General features: G+C 57.8%; 2 protein-coding genes across 2 annotated transcripts in view; one reads left to right on the top strand and one right to left on the bottom strand.

The window, feature by feature from the left end:
* traf6 (TNF receptor-associated factor 6) overlaps positions 1-4,805 on the bottom strand; it is a 21,788-nt gene extending 16,983 nt beyond the window's left edge. The window contains exons 1-2 of the mRNA XM_056607469.1: positions 4,640-4,805; positions 4,378-4,541 (exon numbers count right to left, since the gene is read on the bottom strand). The gene's annotated coding sequence lies outside the window, so the exon portion shown is untranslated. The remainder of the gene's footprint in view (positions 1-4,377; positions 4,542-4,639) is intronic.
* The window catches only part of ttc17 (tetratricopeptide repeat domain 17), a 24,356-nt gene extending 8,923 nt beyond the window's left edge, over positions 1-15,433 (top strand). The window contains exons 12-25 of the mRNA XM_056607464.1: positions 184-299; positions 529-685; positions 1,081-1,152; positions 1,447-1,671; positions 3,294-3,504; positions 5,950-6,081; positions 7,920-8,218; positions 9,179-9,329; positions 9,827-9,947; positions 10,251-10,410; positions 11,815-11,898; positions 12,987-13,106; positions 13,233-13,376; positions 15,300-15,433. Coding sequence (XP_056463439.1) covers positions 184-299; positions 529-685; positions 1,081-1,152; positions 1,447-1,671; positions 3,294-3,504; positions 5,950-6,081; positions 7,920-8,218; positions 9,179-9,329; positions 9,827-9,947; positions 10,251-10,410; positions 11,815-11,898; positions 12,987-13,106; positions 13,233-13,376; positions 15,300-15,431 — 2,124 coding nt within the window. The 3' untranslated portion in view covers positions 15,432-15,433. The remainder of the gene's footprint in view (positions 1-183; positions 300-528; positions 686-1,080; positions 1,153-1,446; positions 1,672-3,293; positions 3,505-5,949; positions 6,082-7,919; positions 8,219-9,178; positions 9,330-9,826; positions 9,948-10,250; positions 10,411-11,814; positions 11,899-12,986; positions 13,107-13,232; positions 13,377-15,299) is intronic.

Raw genomic sequence — 15,433 nt, 5'->3', positions numbered from 1 at the left:
TTCAGGCTGCTTCAGGCTGCTTCAGGCTGCTGCTGGCTGCCACTGGCTGCTACTGGCTGCTTCAGGCTGCTTCAGGCTGCTTCAGGCTGCTTCAGGCTGCTTCAGGCTGCTTCAGGCTGCCACTGGCTGCTGCTGGCTGCCACTGGCTGCCAGGGATGAACCCTAAAGCGTGTTCTTCCTCAGGACATGCAGAGGATGCTGTGGCCTCGCAGGGCGGACTGTGCCCAGGAGTTCCCCAGCATCCCCCCGGCCCACCTGCTGCCCACCTTCTACCTCCCGCCGGAAGCCCAGGGCCTCAGGTCAGTCTGCGGCCCTCTGAGCCCTAACTGAGAGCTACTGCCCTAGGTCACAGGTGTATCTGGATGTGTGTGTAGCCCAGGCCCTCTGAACCCCCACCACTAAGCGTGCAGCCCTAGCCCAGGCCCTCTGAACCCCCACCACTAAGCGTGCAGCCCTAGCCCAGGCCCTCTGAACCCCCACCACTAAGCGTGCAGCCCGGGGTTTGTAACATGGGGGGTGTGTGTGCAGCCCAGTGGCAGACTACCTCTACGGGAGCAGCAGTCCTCCTCAGACCAGCGCCCTGCCGGACTGCGGCTCTGCCCCCCAGCCCCCTCCCGCCCTGCTGCCCGCCTCCCTGGACTGGCCCCTGGAGGAGAAGCAGCTGCCTGACCTGTTCGCCGCCAAGGTACGGGGGGGGCACCGGAGCACATCAGACGTGGAAGAAGGGTTGGAAACAGGGTTCTTCACGTTATGAGAGGAATTGTACTCATTATAAATATATATATTTTGACAGTGTGTCAGGTTTACTTGACTTATTGCATCACTCTCTTAAAACAGAAAAAACCTTGGAAATATGTTGCATAATGGCTTTGAACTGGTATTGAGAAAAGAGTTTTAATTCTATTCCTTGTGTGTGTCTAGGTGTTAATACTAGGTCCTTGTATTGAAACTGTCCCTGTGCGTGTCCAGGTGTTGATCCTGTCTCCTTGTCTCCTTGTGTGTCCAGGTGTTGATCCTGTCTCCTTGTCTCCTTGTGTGTCCAGGTGTTGATCCTGTCTCCTTGTCTCCTTGTGTGTCCAGGTGTTGCAGGTGCGCAGTGGCGGCTGGTCATTGGACCAGATTGGCTCCAGAATAGCTCAATCTTTAAAGCAGGTAAGTCCGCCCGTAGGTTCACCTCAGAGATGATTCTATCTTTTGTCTGATTAATTTAATCAGGAGATGATAGAATTATATTTAAAAAAACATTTTTATCATTCTAAATATGTTGGGAATGGCGGAGCCCTCCCAGTGGCGTTCTCTGGGTATCTGTGTCTGAGCCCCCCTCTGTAGGAGTCATTCAGGTTTAATATCTGACCATCAGTGCTCCTCCCTGATTGGTCGGAGGTAGTCTGGTCCTGATTGGTGTGAGCCTGTCGAGGCCCCGCCCTCACCGCCCGCTGTCCGCAGGCCAAGGCGCCGCGCTGGCTGCTGCACAACGAGGCGGCCGTCTTCTGGCGCGCCCGCGGCAACGGGAGCCGCGCCCTGCGCTGCCTGAGGCAGGGCCTGGCCGCGGCCCCGCCGGCCCACCGCCACCTGGCCCTGAGCAACGCCGCTAACCTGCTGCTGCACCACGGCCTGGCCGCGCACGCCCACACCCTGCTGCAGCACGCGCTGGAGCTCAACGCCTCCGAGGTGAGCCACAGCCTCCCTACTGCCCTCTACAGCGGCAGCACTCCGACTGGGAGGGGGGCATGTGGGTCCTCCTGGGGTCCTCCTGGGGTCCTCCTGGGGTCCTCCTGGGGACCTCCTGGGGACCTCCTGGGGACCTCCTGGGGTCCTCCTGGGGTCTGGGCTAACCGTCATTTAAACAGCTTCCTCCACCTTCTGATTGGTCCTTTTGTTATTCCCAAGTTGACCTGAGTGCAGGTAGGGTGCAGGTAGGGTGCAGGTAGACGACGTTGGAGGAGACCCAACAGAAGGCCTAGCGTGTTGTTATCTAAAGGATCAGGGGGCTGAGGGTCCAGGTTGGACCACATCCAGAATTCAGAGAGACTTTGCTAGAGTTAAGTATGAGTATTTTGGTAGAGCGAGACTTGATTGGACACGATAACAAACAGACCGGGATCGAGGGACAGGGAAGGTCAAAGGTTGTGATCCGTCCTATAATAATAGAACCTGAGCCTGTCCGTGGCAGAAACAAGCCCTTTTAGAGGCCGTACTCTGACGAGCAGCAGCCTTCTCCCTCGTTACTGACCCAATTCACTGAACCAGTGGTCCGCAGTCGTCCTTAGACCCTTATGATGGAAGGACCACCAGAAGCCGTCCTTACCTCTTCTCCAGTCAATACACCCCTGGGTTATGGGCCAGTGGGGGGGTGAGGGGTGTTTCAGAGGCCCTCCTCCTGGTTCAGGGTGGAGCTGGGCTGCAGGGGTCCACCTGGAGCCCACTCCTTGACGCGGTGCTCAGGTGGTCCGTGGAGGAGAGGAGAGGCCTGATGCGGCCCCCAGACGTAGATGAACCCTCCCTAGGGACGGCTGTTCGTCATTCACTGAGAACGAGGACACAGCCGAGGACATGGAGCGCCTTCTGGAAGGGAGACCAACCACTTCAGGGGCTTAGGCAATGACATCCACGTCACGGGGCAGTATGTTGCTAGAAAATCCATTTCATTTTGATTAAATTCCACTTGGTCTCGGGACAAAGGCTGCTTTGAATGGAGGGTATTTATAGACGTAGGCATTGATAACCTGGGCATCGGGTGCATTACTTTAAAGAATGGATTCTATTTTTATAACCTCCCCAAGTTTTGGACGTCTAATAAACAAGTTGACGGAGCATCTTGAGCCCATGGAACATCTCCTGAATCCCTTGGTCCCCCTCCACTGCCTCCCGGGGCACTCCTCTCTAATTACTGAAGTGTTCTTGACAGAAATACTTCATTCCCTTCTCATGCAGTCGTTAAGGGTTATCAAGGACCGCATGAGATAATGATTTTACATCAAATCCTTTGAAACTCCTTCAACTCCTTCAGGCAGATTCAATTGATGGATTATATTCGATCTCCTGTCCACATCGTCAAGCTGGTGACCAATTAGCGTCCACTAACAGGCCAAGGGGTTCAGGTGATTAGCTGACTGGGAGATGTTCTCCGGAGCAGATGTTTGGTAGGTGTCTAGCGGTCACATCCTCTGGGAGATGGTTCTTCTAACGGTCTGGAGGTGGTCTCTGGCCCCAGCCCCACAGCCTGCTGAGGGTGCTTCCTCTAGGAGATGCACTGGTTCCTCTAACGGTCTGGATGTTGTCTCTGGCCCCAGCCCCACAGCCTGCTGAGCCTGGTGAGCGTGCATCTGGCCCAGGGCAACGTGACGGGGGCTCTGGCCCTGTTCCGCCATGCCCTGGAGGCCGGGCTGGCCCCCCCCTCGCCCCTGGAGGGCTGTGAGCAGTGCCGTTCCAGCCTGCCCCTGCTGCGCTGCCTGCAGTTCTACCCCTCCCTCTACAACCTCTCCCAGCGCCAGCCCTGCCCGCGTGAGTCCGCCCCCCGCTGCAGACACGTGCACAAACGCACACACAAACACGCACACAAACGCACGCATAAACGCACACACACAAACGCACGCACATAACAGACACACACAAACGCGCACACAAACGCACGCACATAAACGCACACACACAAACGCACGCACAAACGCGCACATAAACGCACGCACGCACGCACACAAACGCACGCACATAAACGCACGCACACAAACGCACGCACAAACACGAGTGCGTACACCCACACGCACAGGCACGTATCCAAACACACACGTATGCACGCAGGCGTACAGACCCTGTGATAGTAAAACCAACAGGATAGAAATAGAGCGATGCTTCCTATTTCAGCACACAGGGATCATCAGTAGGCGCTACTTGGCAGTGCTAGGGCTCAGAATATAGCTCCTTCTGCCGGTTGTTTTTGCTCTCTGTGCTGCGGCTCATGGTTGGTTGCGTCACCAGGTGGGTGCTACACACTGGTAGTGGATGAGGTGTCAGATCACACTCACACACACAAACACACTCCAAATATGTAAGGTGCTTTGGCTGTCTTGAAAAGTGTGTATGTAAATGTAATGAATAATTATTATTATTGTTCCAGCTTTTTGCACACTATTGGCCTAGAACAAGCGACCTCATAGCTCATTAGAAGAATATAACTCCTGGTACATCCAGGGACAGAAACATATAACACTTATGAGCCGCACTCGTCCAGTTGACTGCAATCTGCAACCTCGCCACTAGATGGCAGTAAATCCTACACCGTGCACCTTTAAGATCAGAGCTAATTAATTAAAAATCTCAAAATATGACTACACCGATTTCATCAGTTGATGGTGTGAGTTTGAGGCGGGATGGTACCTGGACTGCAGAAATGGATCACATTAAGAGGAGCACAGGAGCATTGCCTGGAGGGAGGAGGAGCACAGAAACAGCTCCCCCTGCTGGGCCCTCCTGGCTGCTGAGCGCTGGAGGATCTCGACCAATAGAAGCTGAGCCTTCAGAAGGCACGCCGTCGCCAATCTCTGTGAGAGAACGAGTTCAAAGGGAGCGTTAGAATACAACACGACTATAACAAACGGAGGCATGACCGCATCCCAACGCAGCCATCAAAGGTTCAGACCTCTCCTGGTTCTCTCTTGATCCCACTAGGACTCATCATCCCAGGAGGCTGCTGGACGTTGTTGACCTAGAGGTCCCTCTCCTGCTGTGCAGTTGTTCTAGATGCAGTAGCTCAATAAGAGCCCAATGATCCCCGCTGGAGCCAACGCCGGTGCCTGTGTTCCTTTAACTCCCGCTGCATGTTAGCTGGAGTGCGGAGGGGAGTGCTTTGAAGTGGAGACATTTGGCTGCTCAATAATTCAGGCGGCTGGAAATAGCTGCCTCCCGATTTAGAAGGCTCTATATTTTACTCACCAGAGCTAAATATTGCTCCCAGGCAAGACACGCAGCACAGCAACATGCTGCCAGTGTGTGTGTGTGTGTGTGTGTGTGTGTGTGTGTGTGTGTGTGTGTGTGTGTGTGTGTGTGTGTGTGTGTGTGTGTGTGTGTGTGTGTGTGTGTGTGTGTGTGTTACTAACATAGGTAAGGAGCCTCTCTCCTGAGATCAGTGCATGTAGTCCACCTGGAGACCCACCCTTACCCAATCAGGCTCTCCTCCACACGGTGCATCAGAGCTCACCCAGCGAGGGTTCACATCCCATAGTGTCGGCTGACCTCATTACACATATACTCTAAATATTCATGGTATAGCATCTCAAATGGAAACATTTCCCTTTTATTGTACTCGAGAAACAGCATCTGGATACTCGTATTATTATTTTGTTCGGTAGACGTCCCTACTTCAAACACACGCGTGTTACCGAGCCGTCCTGTTGCAGTCCTCCTCAGAATTCATACCCAAAGAAATCAGTTTTAGCAGTTACTCAATTATCACATGTCTAGTCTCTATTTGAGAGATTAAATTGTATTGCATGATGACACCAATTTCGTACACTTGGCATGTATGGTGTGATGAAGAGTGTGATCAGGACTCCCATGTATGTTGTGATGAAGAGTGTGATCAGGACTCCCATGGTGTCATGATGAAGAGTGTGATCAGGACTCCCATGGTGTCATGATGAAGAGTGTGTTCAGGACTCCCATGGTGTCATGATGAAGAGTGTGATCAGGACTCCCATGGTGTCATGATGAAGAGTGATCAGAACTCCCATGGTGTCATGATGAAGAGTGTGATCAGGACTCCCATGGTGTCATGATGAAGAGTGTGATCAGGACTCCCATGGTGTCATGATGATGAGTGTGATCAGGACTCCCATGGTGTCATGATGAAGAGTGTGATCAGGACTCCCATGGTGTCATGATGAAGAGTGTGATCCCTGTGTCCTGCTGCCTGTACCCTATCAGCCTGTAATGGCGTGGTTTCCCCTCTAGTGGGCGCCGTCTGCATGGCGGAGGACAGCCTGGCCATCCAGCTGGAGGAGTGGGAGAGCGGCCCGGACCCCAGCCCGGACGTGGGGGGGCTGGCCCCGGGGCCCACCGTGGAGGAGGCCCTGCTGTTTGAGAGTAAGTCCAGGGCCCGGCCTGGTGGGGGTGGTGGGGGTCTGTAGGGCCTGGGGGGGGTCTGTAGGGCCTGGTGGGGGTGGGGGTCTGTAGGGCCTGGTGGTGGTCTGTAGGGCCTGGTGGGGGTCTGTAGGGCCTGGTGGCGGGGGTCTGTAGAGCCTGGTGGGGGTCTAAAGGGATCTGCCGCTTTTCCACTGCATGGTACCAGCTCGACACGACTCGACTCGACTCGACTCAGCTCGCATTTTTTGCGTTTCCACCGCGATCTAGTACCTCAAGTGGCTGCTTTTTCTAGTACCGCGTCGCTCTAGGTTCCAAGCGGCTGAGCCGATACTAAAAGGTGACGTCGGCAGACGGCCGGCCACTGATTGGCCAGAGATTGTGACGAAGTCACGAGAGCGACATGGCAACCATGCTGGTAACAGCCATAGCAGCGCCGCAGCCAACATATTCCACTTCTTCAACATGCCAGCTAATAATACGAACACGAATACCATCGCATCGATGTTCTCCATTGTTGTTATGTGGGTTCTGTCCATGTGTGGGTTACGTAGGTGTTGTTTGCGTCGCGTACAAAAATACGTCACGGCCCTTTCGCGCAGCCGACCCCGCCCACGTCCCGGAGGTACTATTTGCGGTGGAAAAGCACCCGCGCTGCTACCGAGTCGTGTCGTGTCGAGTTGTGTCGTGTCGTGTCGAGCTACATGTGCGGTGGAAAAGCGGCATAAAGGGCCTGGTGGTGGGGGTCTGTAGGGCCTGGTGGGGGTCTGTAGGGGGTCTAATGGGCCTGGGGGGGGTCTGTAGGGCCTGGTGGGGGTCTGTAGGGCCTGGTGGGGGTCTGTAGGGCCTGATGGTGGGGGTCTGTAGGGCCTGGTGGTGGTGGGGGTCTGTAGGGCCTGGTGGTGGGGGTCTGTAGGGCCTGGTGGGGGTCTGTAGGGCCTGATGGTGGGGGTCTGTAGGGCCTGGTGGTGGTGGGGGTCTGTAGGGCCTGGTGGTGGGGGTCTGTAGGGCCTGGTGGTGGGGGTCTAAAGGGCCTGGTGGGGGTCTAAAGGGCCTGGTGGGGGTCTGTAGGGCCTGGTGGTGGGGGTCTAAAGGGCCTGGTGGGGGTCTGTAGGGCCTGGTGGTGGGGGTCTAAAGGGCCTGGTGGGGGTCTAAAGGGCCTGGTGGGGGTCTGTAGGGCCTGGTGGTGGGGGTCTAAAGGGCCTGGTGGTGGGGGTCTAAAGGGCCTGGTGGGGGTCTGTAGGGCCTGGTGGGGGTCTGTAGGGCCTGGTGGTGGGGGTCTGAAGGGCCTGGTGGGGGTCTAAAGGGCCTGGTGGTGGGGGTCTGTAGGGCCTGGTGGTGGGGGTCTGTAGGGCCTGGTGGTGGGGGTCTGTAGGGCCTGGTGGTGGGGGTCTGTAGGGCCTGGTGGTGGGGGTCTGTAGGGCCTGGTGGTGGGGGTCTGTAGGGCCTGGTGGCGGGGGTCTGTAGGGCCTGGTGGGGGTCTGTAGGGCCTGGTGGTGGGGGTCTGTAGGGCCTGGTGGTGGGGGTCTGTAGGGCCTGGTGGTGGGGGTCTGTAGGGCCTGGTGGTGGGGGTCTGTAGGGCCTGGGGGGGGTCTAAAGGTTCTGCATCAGGATGTTTTTCACCGTTGAGCGCGGGACACAAAGAGGACAGCTGTAAGAGCTTTGTATGGTTCAGAGTAAGGATTGGTTCAACCCCGGTCACGCTCACCTGAGGTCCCTAAGACAGCCCATAATCAGACGCGTTACACTAACGGCACACTAGTGTTCTGCAGCGCACCCACCCAGCGCCCTCTGGTGGGGGGCGGACCACGCTGTCTGGCTGACTTCTCTCCCCCCTCCAGAGGTGGTGGTGGTGGACAGCAACGGGTCGGGGGAGGCGGGGGGCCGGCCGCGGCCCCCCCCCTCGGTGGCGGGGTTCGGCCAGTCCTCCCCGGGGGCGGGCGGGGGCCGGGCGGAGGGCGAGGAGGAGTGGCAGCTGAAGGAGGACCTGATGGGGGCCTTCGAGGGGGCCCTGGACGTGGGCGGGAAGCGGGGCGACCTGCGGGGGATCCGCGTGCTGAAGAGCGACCGGGTGATGGGGGCCCGCGCCGGGGGGGGGCCCTGCTTCGGGAACTGTGAGGACGACGACGGCGCCGAGTGGGTGAGTGACTGTCAACCCCCTCCAGTCAGACCATCAACCCCTCCAGTCAGACCATCACCCCCTCCAGTCAGACCATCAACCCCCTCCTGTAAGACCATCAACCCCCTCCAGTCAGACCATCAGCCCCCTCCAGTCTGACCATCAGCCCCTCCAGTCAGACCATCAGCCCCCTCCTGTAAGACCATCAACCCCCTCCAGTCAGACCATCAACCCCCTCCAGTCAGACCATCAGCCCCCTCCTGTAAGACCATCAACCCCCTCCAGTCAGACCATCAACCCCCTCCAGTCAGACCATCACCCCCTCCAGTCAGACCATCAACCCCCTCCAGTCAGACCATCACCCCCTCCAGTCTGACCATCAGCCCCCTCCTGTAAGACCATCAACCCCCTCCAGTCAGACCATCAACCCCCTCCAGTCAGACCATCAGCCCCCTCCAGTCTGACCATCAACCCCCTCCAGTCAGACCATCAACCCCCTCCAGTCAGACCATCAACCCCCTCCAGTCAGACCATCAACCCCCTCCAGTCAGACCATCAACCCCCTCCAGTCAGACCATCAGCCCCCTCCAGTCTGACCATCAGCCCCCTCCTGTAAGACCATCAACCCCCTCCAGTCAGACCATCAACCCCTCCAGTCTGACCATCAGCCCCCTCCAGTCTGATCTTTAACCCCCCCTCCAGTCTGACCATCAGCCCCCTCCAGTCAGCCCCTCCAGTCAGACCATCAGCCCCTCCAGTCAGACCATCAGCCCCCCCTCCAGTCTGATCTTTAACCCCCCCTCCAGTCTGACCATCAGCCCCCTCCAGTCAGCCCCTCCAGTCTGACCATCAGCCCCCTCCAGTCTGATCTTTAACCCCCCCTCCAGTCAGACCATCAGCCCCCTCCAGTCTGATCTTTAACCCCCCCTCCAGTCTGACCATCAGCCCCCTCCAGTCTGATCTTTAACCCCCCCTCCTCAGATCACCTTCCAGGTGAAGCGGGTCAGGAAGTCCAAGCTGGACGGCTCGGAGGGCTCGGGAGCGGAGGACGGCCAGCAGGGGGAGCTGCTCCCCGGGGGGCACTCGGTCCTGGAGATCAGCGGGCCCACCATCCCCTCGCCCGGACCCTCAGGTGCCCGCTCCCCCCAGCCCTCACCCCCCCAGCCTGGGGGAGGTCGCCTCCATCAGGCGCTAGCCTCTGCTGGGGCACTAAAGGATAACGCCACGTCACAGTGCCAGGGGTACACCTGATCTCACTGCTCAGGCAGCACGCCCCCAGAGGCACTCCAGAGGCAGTCTTTAGGAACACAGTTCATCCGGTGGAGGCTGGAGAGGATTAACGGGGTCGTTGGTAATGTAGCCTTCAGCATCGTCCTCCAGCTGGTAGAGAGTCCCTATCCACACCCCAGGATCCATCCATAGAACAGGCCTTGGGGAGCTCGGTGGGGCAGCCCGTCCCCCACTGAGGCCCCCTCCTTCAGGGGGGAGGGCCTCGGTGGGGCAGCCCGTCCCCCACTGAGGCCCCCTCCTTTAGGGGGGAGGGTCTCGGTGGGGCAGCCCGTCCCCCACTGAGGCCCCCACTCCTAAAGCAGCGCTGTGAGGCTCTCCCTGACTGTCTGCTCTCCACAGGGCGCTGGCGGGACTACTCCAGCCTGGGCTGGCCGGGGCCGGAGGAGTGCCAGCGGACGCGGAGGGTGGACCTCACCACCGTGGCCAGCACCTGGCTGGCCGTGTCCGCCAAGAACATCGAGTACGTTGTCCCCCCCCCCCCCACGCTGGGGCCTTGGTGTACGGCCTGACGGTCCGTCTGCTGATTCATCTTAGTATGGAGGTGTTGATTAAAGCATGAAATAATGTGTGCCTGTGTGTGTGTGTGCCTCTGTGCCTGTGTGTGTGTGTGTGTGTGTGTGCCTCTGTGTGTGTGTGTGTGTGTGCCTCTGTGCCTGTGTGTGTGTGTGTGTGCCTCTGTGTGTGTGTGTGTGCCTCTGTGCCTGTGTGTGTGTGTGTGTGCCTCTGTTTGTGTGTGCGTGTGCCTCTGTGTGTGTGTCCTCAGCATCACTGAGCACATCGACTTCGCCACCCCGCTGCAGGAGCCGGCTGCGGAGCCGCTCTGCAACGCCGCTCTGCCCTCCAGCATGCACACGCTGGACCACCTGGGGGGCGTGGCCAACCGGGCCGCCATCCACTACACCGGGGAGGTGCAGCTCAGAGAGGTAGGGGGCACCACCCCGGGGGGGGTAGTGAGGAGAGGTAGGGGACACCACCCCGGGGAGGTGCAGCTCAGAGAGGTAGGGGGCACCACCCCAGGGGGGGGCCAGTGAGGAGAGGTAGGGGGCACCACCCCGGGGGGGGCCAGTGAGGAGAGGTAGGGGGCACCACCCCGGGGGGGGGCAGTGAGGAGAGGTAGGGGGCACCACCCCGGGGGGGCCAGTGAGGAGAGGTAGGGGGCACCACCCCAGGGGGGGGGCAGCTCAGAGAGGTAGGGGGGCACCACCCCGGGGGGGGCCAGTGAGGAGAGGTAGGGGGCACCACCCCGGGGGGGGGGCAGTGAGGAGAGGTAGGGGGCACCACCCCGGGGGGGTGAGGAGAGGTAGGGGGTAGGGAGGTCCAGTGAGGAGGTAGGGAGGTCCAGTGAGGAGGTAGGGGGTAGGGAGGTCCAGTGAGGAGGTAGGTGGTAGGGAGGTCCAGTGAGGAGGTAGGGAGGTCCAGTGAGGAGGTAGGGAGGTCCAGAGAGGAGGTAGGGGGTCCAGTGAGGAGGTAGGGAGGTCCAGAGAGGAGGTAGGGGGTCCAGTGAGGAGGTAGGGAGGTCCAGAGAGGAGGTAGGGAGGTCCAGTGAGGAGGTAGGGAGGTCCAGTGAGGAGTTAGGGGGAAGGGAGGTCCAGTGAGGAGGTAGGGAGGTCCAGAGAGGAGGTAGGGAGGTCCAGTGAGGAGTTTGGGGGAAGGGAGGTCCAGTGAGGAGGTAGGGAGGTCCAGTGAGGAGTTAGGGAGGTCCAGTGAGGAGTTAGGGGGAAGGGAGGTCCAGTGAGGAGGTAGGGAGGTCCAGAGAGGAGGTAGGGAGGTCCAGTGAGGAGGTAGGGAGGTCCAGTTAGGAGGTAGGGAGGTCCAGTGAGGAGGTAGGGAGGTCCAGTGAGGAGGTAGGGAGGTCCAGTGAGGTCCAGTGAGGAGGTAGGGGGGTCCAGTGAGGAGGTAGGGGGGTCCAGTGAGGAGGTAGGGAGGTCCAGTGAGGAGGTAGGGAGGTCCAGTGAGGAGGTAGGGGGGTCCAGTGAGGAGGTAGGAGGTAGGGAGGTCCAGTGAGGAGGTAGGGGGGTCCAGTGAGGAGGTAGGGAGGTCCAGTGAGGAGGTAGGGAGGTCCACTGAGGGGGTAGGAGGTAGGGAGGTCCAGTGAGGAGCTAGGGGGGTCCAGTGAGGAAGTAGGGAGGTCGAGGTAGGAGGTAGGGAGGTCCAGTGAGGAGGTAGGGAGGTCCACTGAGGGGGTAGGAGGAGCACGTGGCCAATCAGCCTTTCAAACGTGTTGGTATCCTAATGGAGAAGAGGAACGTTGTAAAGGGTCTTCATTGTCTCTCTCCGGTAGAGTTGTGTGTTTGCTCCTCACGTTCTCTCCTCCGGTTCTCCTTCAGGTGCTGCAGAACCTGGGCAAAGAGAAGTTCCCCCCCCAGTCCTTCGAGCAGGTCGGCACGCGCATCGCCAAGGTGCTGGAGAAGGTACGGAGACTGCAGCCGTTTGGGACGGACAGGGCTGGGGTCCCAGCATGCATGTCTCTCTGCGGATAACAGATACCATTCAGAGGAGAAGGTCCTGTTCTGGACTCACCTCGGGGCCCGAGCGCCCCAGGTTGGGGTCCTCCCTGGTGACCGTAGAGTGACCTGTCTCACTGCTGGCTCCTCTCCTGGTGACCGTAGAGTGACCTGTCTCACTGCTGGCTCCTCTCCTGGTGACCGTAGAGTCTGACCTGTCTCACTGCTGTCTCCTCTCCTGGTGACCATAGAGTGGCCTGTCTCACTGCTGTCTCCTGGTGACCGTAGAGTGACCTGTCTCACTGCTGGCTCCTCTCCTGGTGACCGTAGAGTGACCTGTCTCACTGCTGTCTCCTGGTGACCTGGAGTCTGACCTGTCTCACTGCTGTCTCCTCTCCTGGTGACCGTAGAGTGACCTGTCTCACTGCTGGCTCCTCTCCTGGTGACCGTCGAGTGACCTGTCTCACTGCTGTCTCCTGGTGACCGTTGAGTCTGACCTGTCTCACTGCTGTCTCCTCTCCTGGTGACCGTCGAGTGACCTGTCTCACTGCTGGCTCCTCTCCTGGTGACCGTTGAGTCTGACCTGTCTCACTGCTGGCTCCTCTCCTGGTGACCGTAGAGTGGCCTGTCTCACTGCTGTCTCCTGGTGACCGTAGAGTGACCTGTCTCACTGCTGTCTCCTGGTGACCTGGAGTCTGACCTGTCTCACTGCTGTCTCCTCTCCTGGTGACCGTAGAGTGACCTGTCTCACTGCTGTCTCCTCTCCTGGTGACCGTAGAGTGACCTGTCTCACTGCTGGCTCCTCTCCTGGTGACCGTTGAGTCTGACCTGTCTCACTGCTGTCTCCTCTCCTGGTGACCGTAGAGTGGCCTGTCTCACTGCTGTCTCCTGGTGACCGTAGAGTGACCTGTCTCACTGCTGTCTCCTGGTGACCTGGAGTCTGACCTGTCTCACTGCTGTCTCCTCTCCTGGTGACCGTAGAGTGACCTGTCTCACTGCTGTCTCCTGGTGACCTGGAGTCTGACCTGTCTCACTGCTGTCTCCTCTCCCTCCAGAACCAGACGTCCTGGGTTCTGTCCAGCATGGCGGCCCTGTACTGGAGGGTGAAGGGTCAGGGCAAGAGGGCCATCGACTGCCTGCGCCAGGCCCTGAACTACGCCCCCCACCACATGAAGGCAAGGGTCCCCCCCCAACGCTGACCTCTGACCCCGACACTAGGCCCACACTGTGGAATCTGAAGTCTGATCTCAGACCAGTCCTAACGTGTGTGTGCGTGTGTGTGTGTGTGTGTGTGTGTGCAGGACGTGCCTCTCATCAGCCTGGCCAACATCTTCCAGAACGCCCGCCTGTGGGACGACGCCCTCACCGTGGCCCGCATGGCGGTGGAGATCGCCCCCCACTTCGTGGTCAACCACTTCACGCTGGCCAACGTCTACATCGCCATGGTAACCACCCCGCCCCTCCCCCCCGCCATGACGTTTACATTCAGGGCGCTAGGCAGACGTATTATTTTAAGTATCCAAAGGCACTTACAATAAGTCTGTGAACACTAGGTTAACCCATTCCCTGTGTACATCACAGATAGGATGAGACGCTACACAATGCTAAGGACTGTTGTTAGGTGCTGAGGACTGTTGTTAGGTGCTGAGGACTGTTGTTAGGTGCTGAGGACTGTTGTTAGGTGCTGAGGACTGTTGTTAGTTGCTGAGGACTGTTGTTAGGTGCTGAGGACTGTTGTTAGGTGCTGAGGACTGTTGTTAGGTGCTGAGGACTGTTGTTAGGTGCTGAGGACTGTTGTTAGGTGATGAGGACTGTTGTTAGGTGCTGAGGACTGTTGTTAGGTGCTGAGGACTGTTGTTAGGTGCTGAGGACTGTTGTTAGGTGCTGAGGACTGTTGTTAGGTGCTGAGGACTGTTGTTAGGTGCTGAGGACTGTTGTTAGGTGCTGAGGACTGTTAGGTGCTGAGGACTGTTGTTAGGTGCTGAGGACTGTTGTTAGGTGCTGAGGACTGTTGTTAGGTGCTGAGGACTGTTGTTAGGTGCTGAGGACTGTTGTTAGGTGCTGAGGACTGTTGTTAGGTGCTGAGGACTGTTGTTAGGTGCTGAGGACTGTTGTTAGGTGCTGAGGACTGTTGTTAGGTGCTGAGGACTGTTGTTAGGTGCTGAGGACTGTTGTTAGGTGCTGAGGACTGTTGTTAGGTGCTGAGGACTGTTGTTAGGTGCTGAGGACTGTTGTTAGGTGCTGAGGACTGTTGTTAGGTGCTGAGGACTGTTGTTAGGTGCTGAGGACTGTTGTTAGGTGCTGAGGACTGTTGTTAGGTGCTGAGGACTGTTGTTAGGTGCTGAGGACTGTTGTTAGGTGCTGAGGACTGTTGTTAGGTGCTGAGGACTGTTGTTAGGTGCTGAGGACTGTTGTTAGCCAGGACGTACAACACACTATGGCCCCGTCTCGCCTCGGGGGACGCAGCCTTCGAAGGCGTCATTCGAAGGCCGATTGCGTCACTGTGGCGCGTCCCATTACAAAGGCTCATTTAAATGCAGCCTCCTTTGTCTGGATTTGAAGGGTCCAGCGGGTGGATCCTTCAGGCCCAACGTATCCTAAGATTCTTTGCGCGTTGGATTTTTTTCAGAAATGGCGCCAGCGAGAGCGGGAGCGGCAGTCGCAGCAAATTACAAAACTATGTAAAAACTTGTTTTTATATTAAATAACGTTGGGACTATTTTAAATTTGTAACTTTATTGTCAATGTTCAATGACATAAACACGAGCCATATAACGTTAAACTAATTAACGTTATATTTTATATAATTATTATATAAGGGCTCCATATTTCTCCTCCGCCGTCCGGTTTGAACCGCCGCCGTCAGGGTTGCTAGGTGACAGGAGCGGCGTGTCGTCACGCGAGGTAAAGGGTAAACGGCTCGTTACAAACTTAAAATGCTCCGTAGGCCAGACAGCCTCATTTAAAAACGTTCGTTGGGTCCGGCCTTCACGGACTAGGAAGGCCACGCCTTCATAGACAACGTCCCTCGAAGGATGCGTCTCCATCCGGTAGCGTTGCATGTCAAGCACCTGGGCCCGAGAGTTGACCTTAACCAATCCCAGGAGAGGTGCCCTGATGAGCGGAGCGGTCTGACGCCCCCTACAGGCCGTAGGAGGACCTCTGAGACACCTCCTCAAACACCTTCAGCACCAACAGAGCTGACCGCCTCTTACCTACATCCCCTTAATGTACTGTGTGTGTGTGTGTGTCTCTGTACTGTGTGTGTGTGTGTGTGTGTGTGTGTGTGTGTGTGTGTGTGTGTGTGTGTGTGTGTGTGTGTGTGTGTGTGTGTGTGTGTGTGTGTGTGTGTGTGTGTGTGTGTGCAGGAGGAGTTTGAGAAGGCCATGCGCTGGTACGAGTCCACCCTGAAGCTGCAGCCTGAGTTCGCTCCGGCCAAAGACCGTCTGAGAACCATCCAGTGCTACCTGCTGACCAAGAGGGAGAGGAGACAGCCCTAAGA

Source organism: Gadus chalcogrammus, chromosome 14 (assembly GCF_026213295.1).
Source record: "Gadus chalcogrammus isolate NIFS_2021 chromosome 14, NIFS_Gcha_1.0, whole genome shotgun sequence".
Classification (NCBI taxonomy): domain Eukaryota; kingdom Metazoa; phylum Chordata; class Actinopteri; order Gadiformes; family Gadidae; genus Gadus; species Gadus chalcogrammus.
This window is presented reverse-complemented; position numbering and strand designations above follow the sequence as displayed.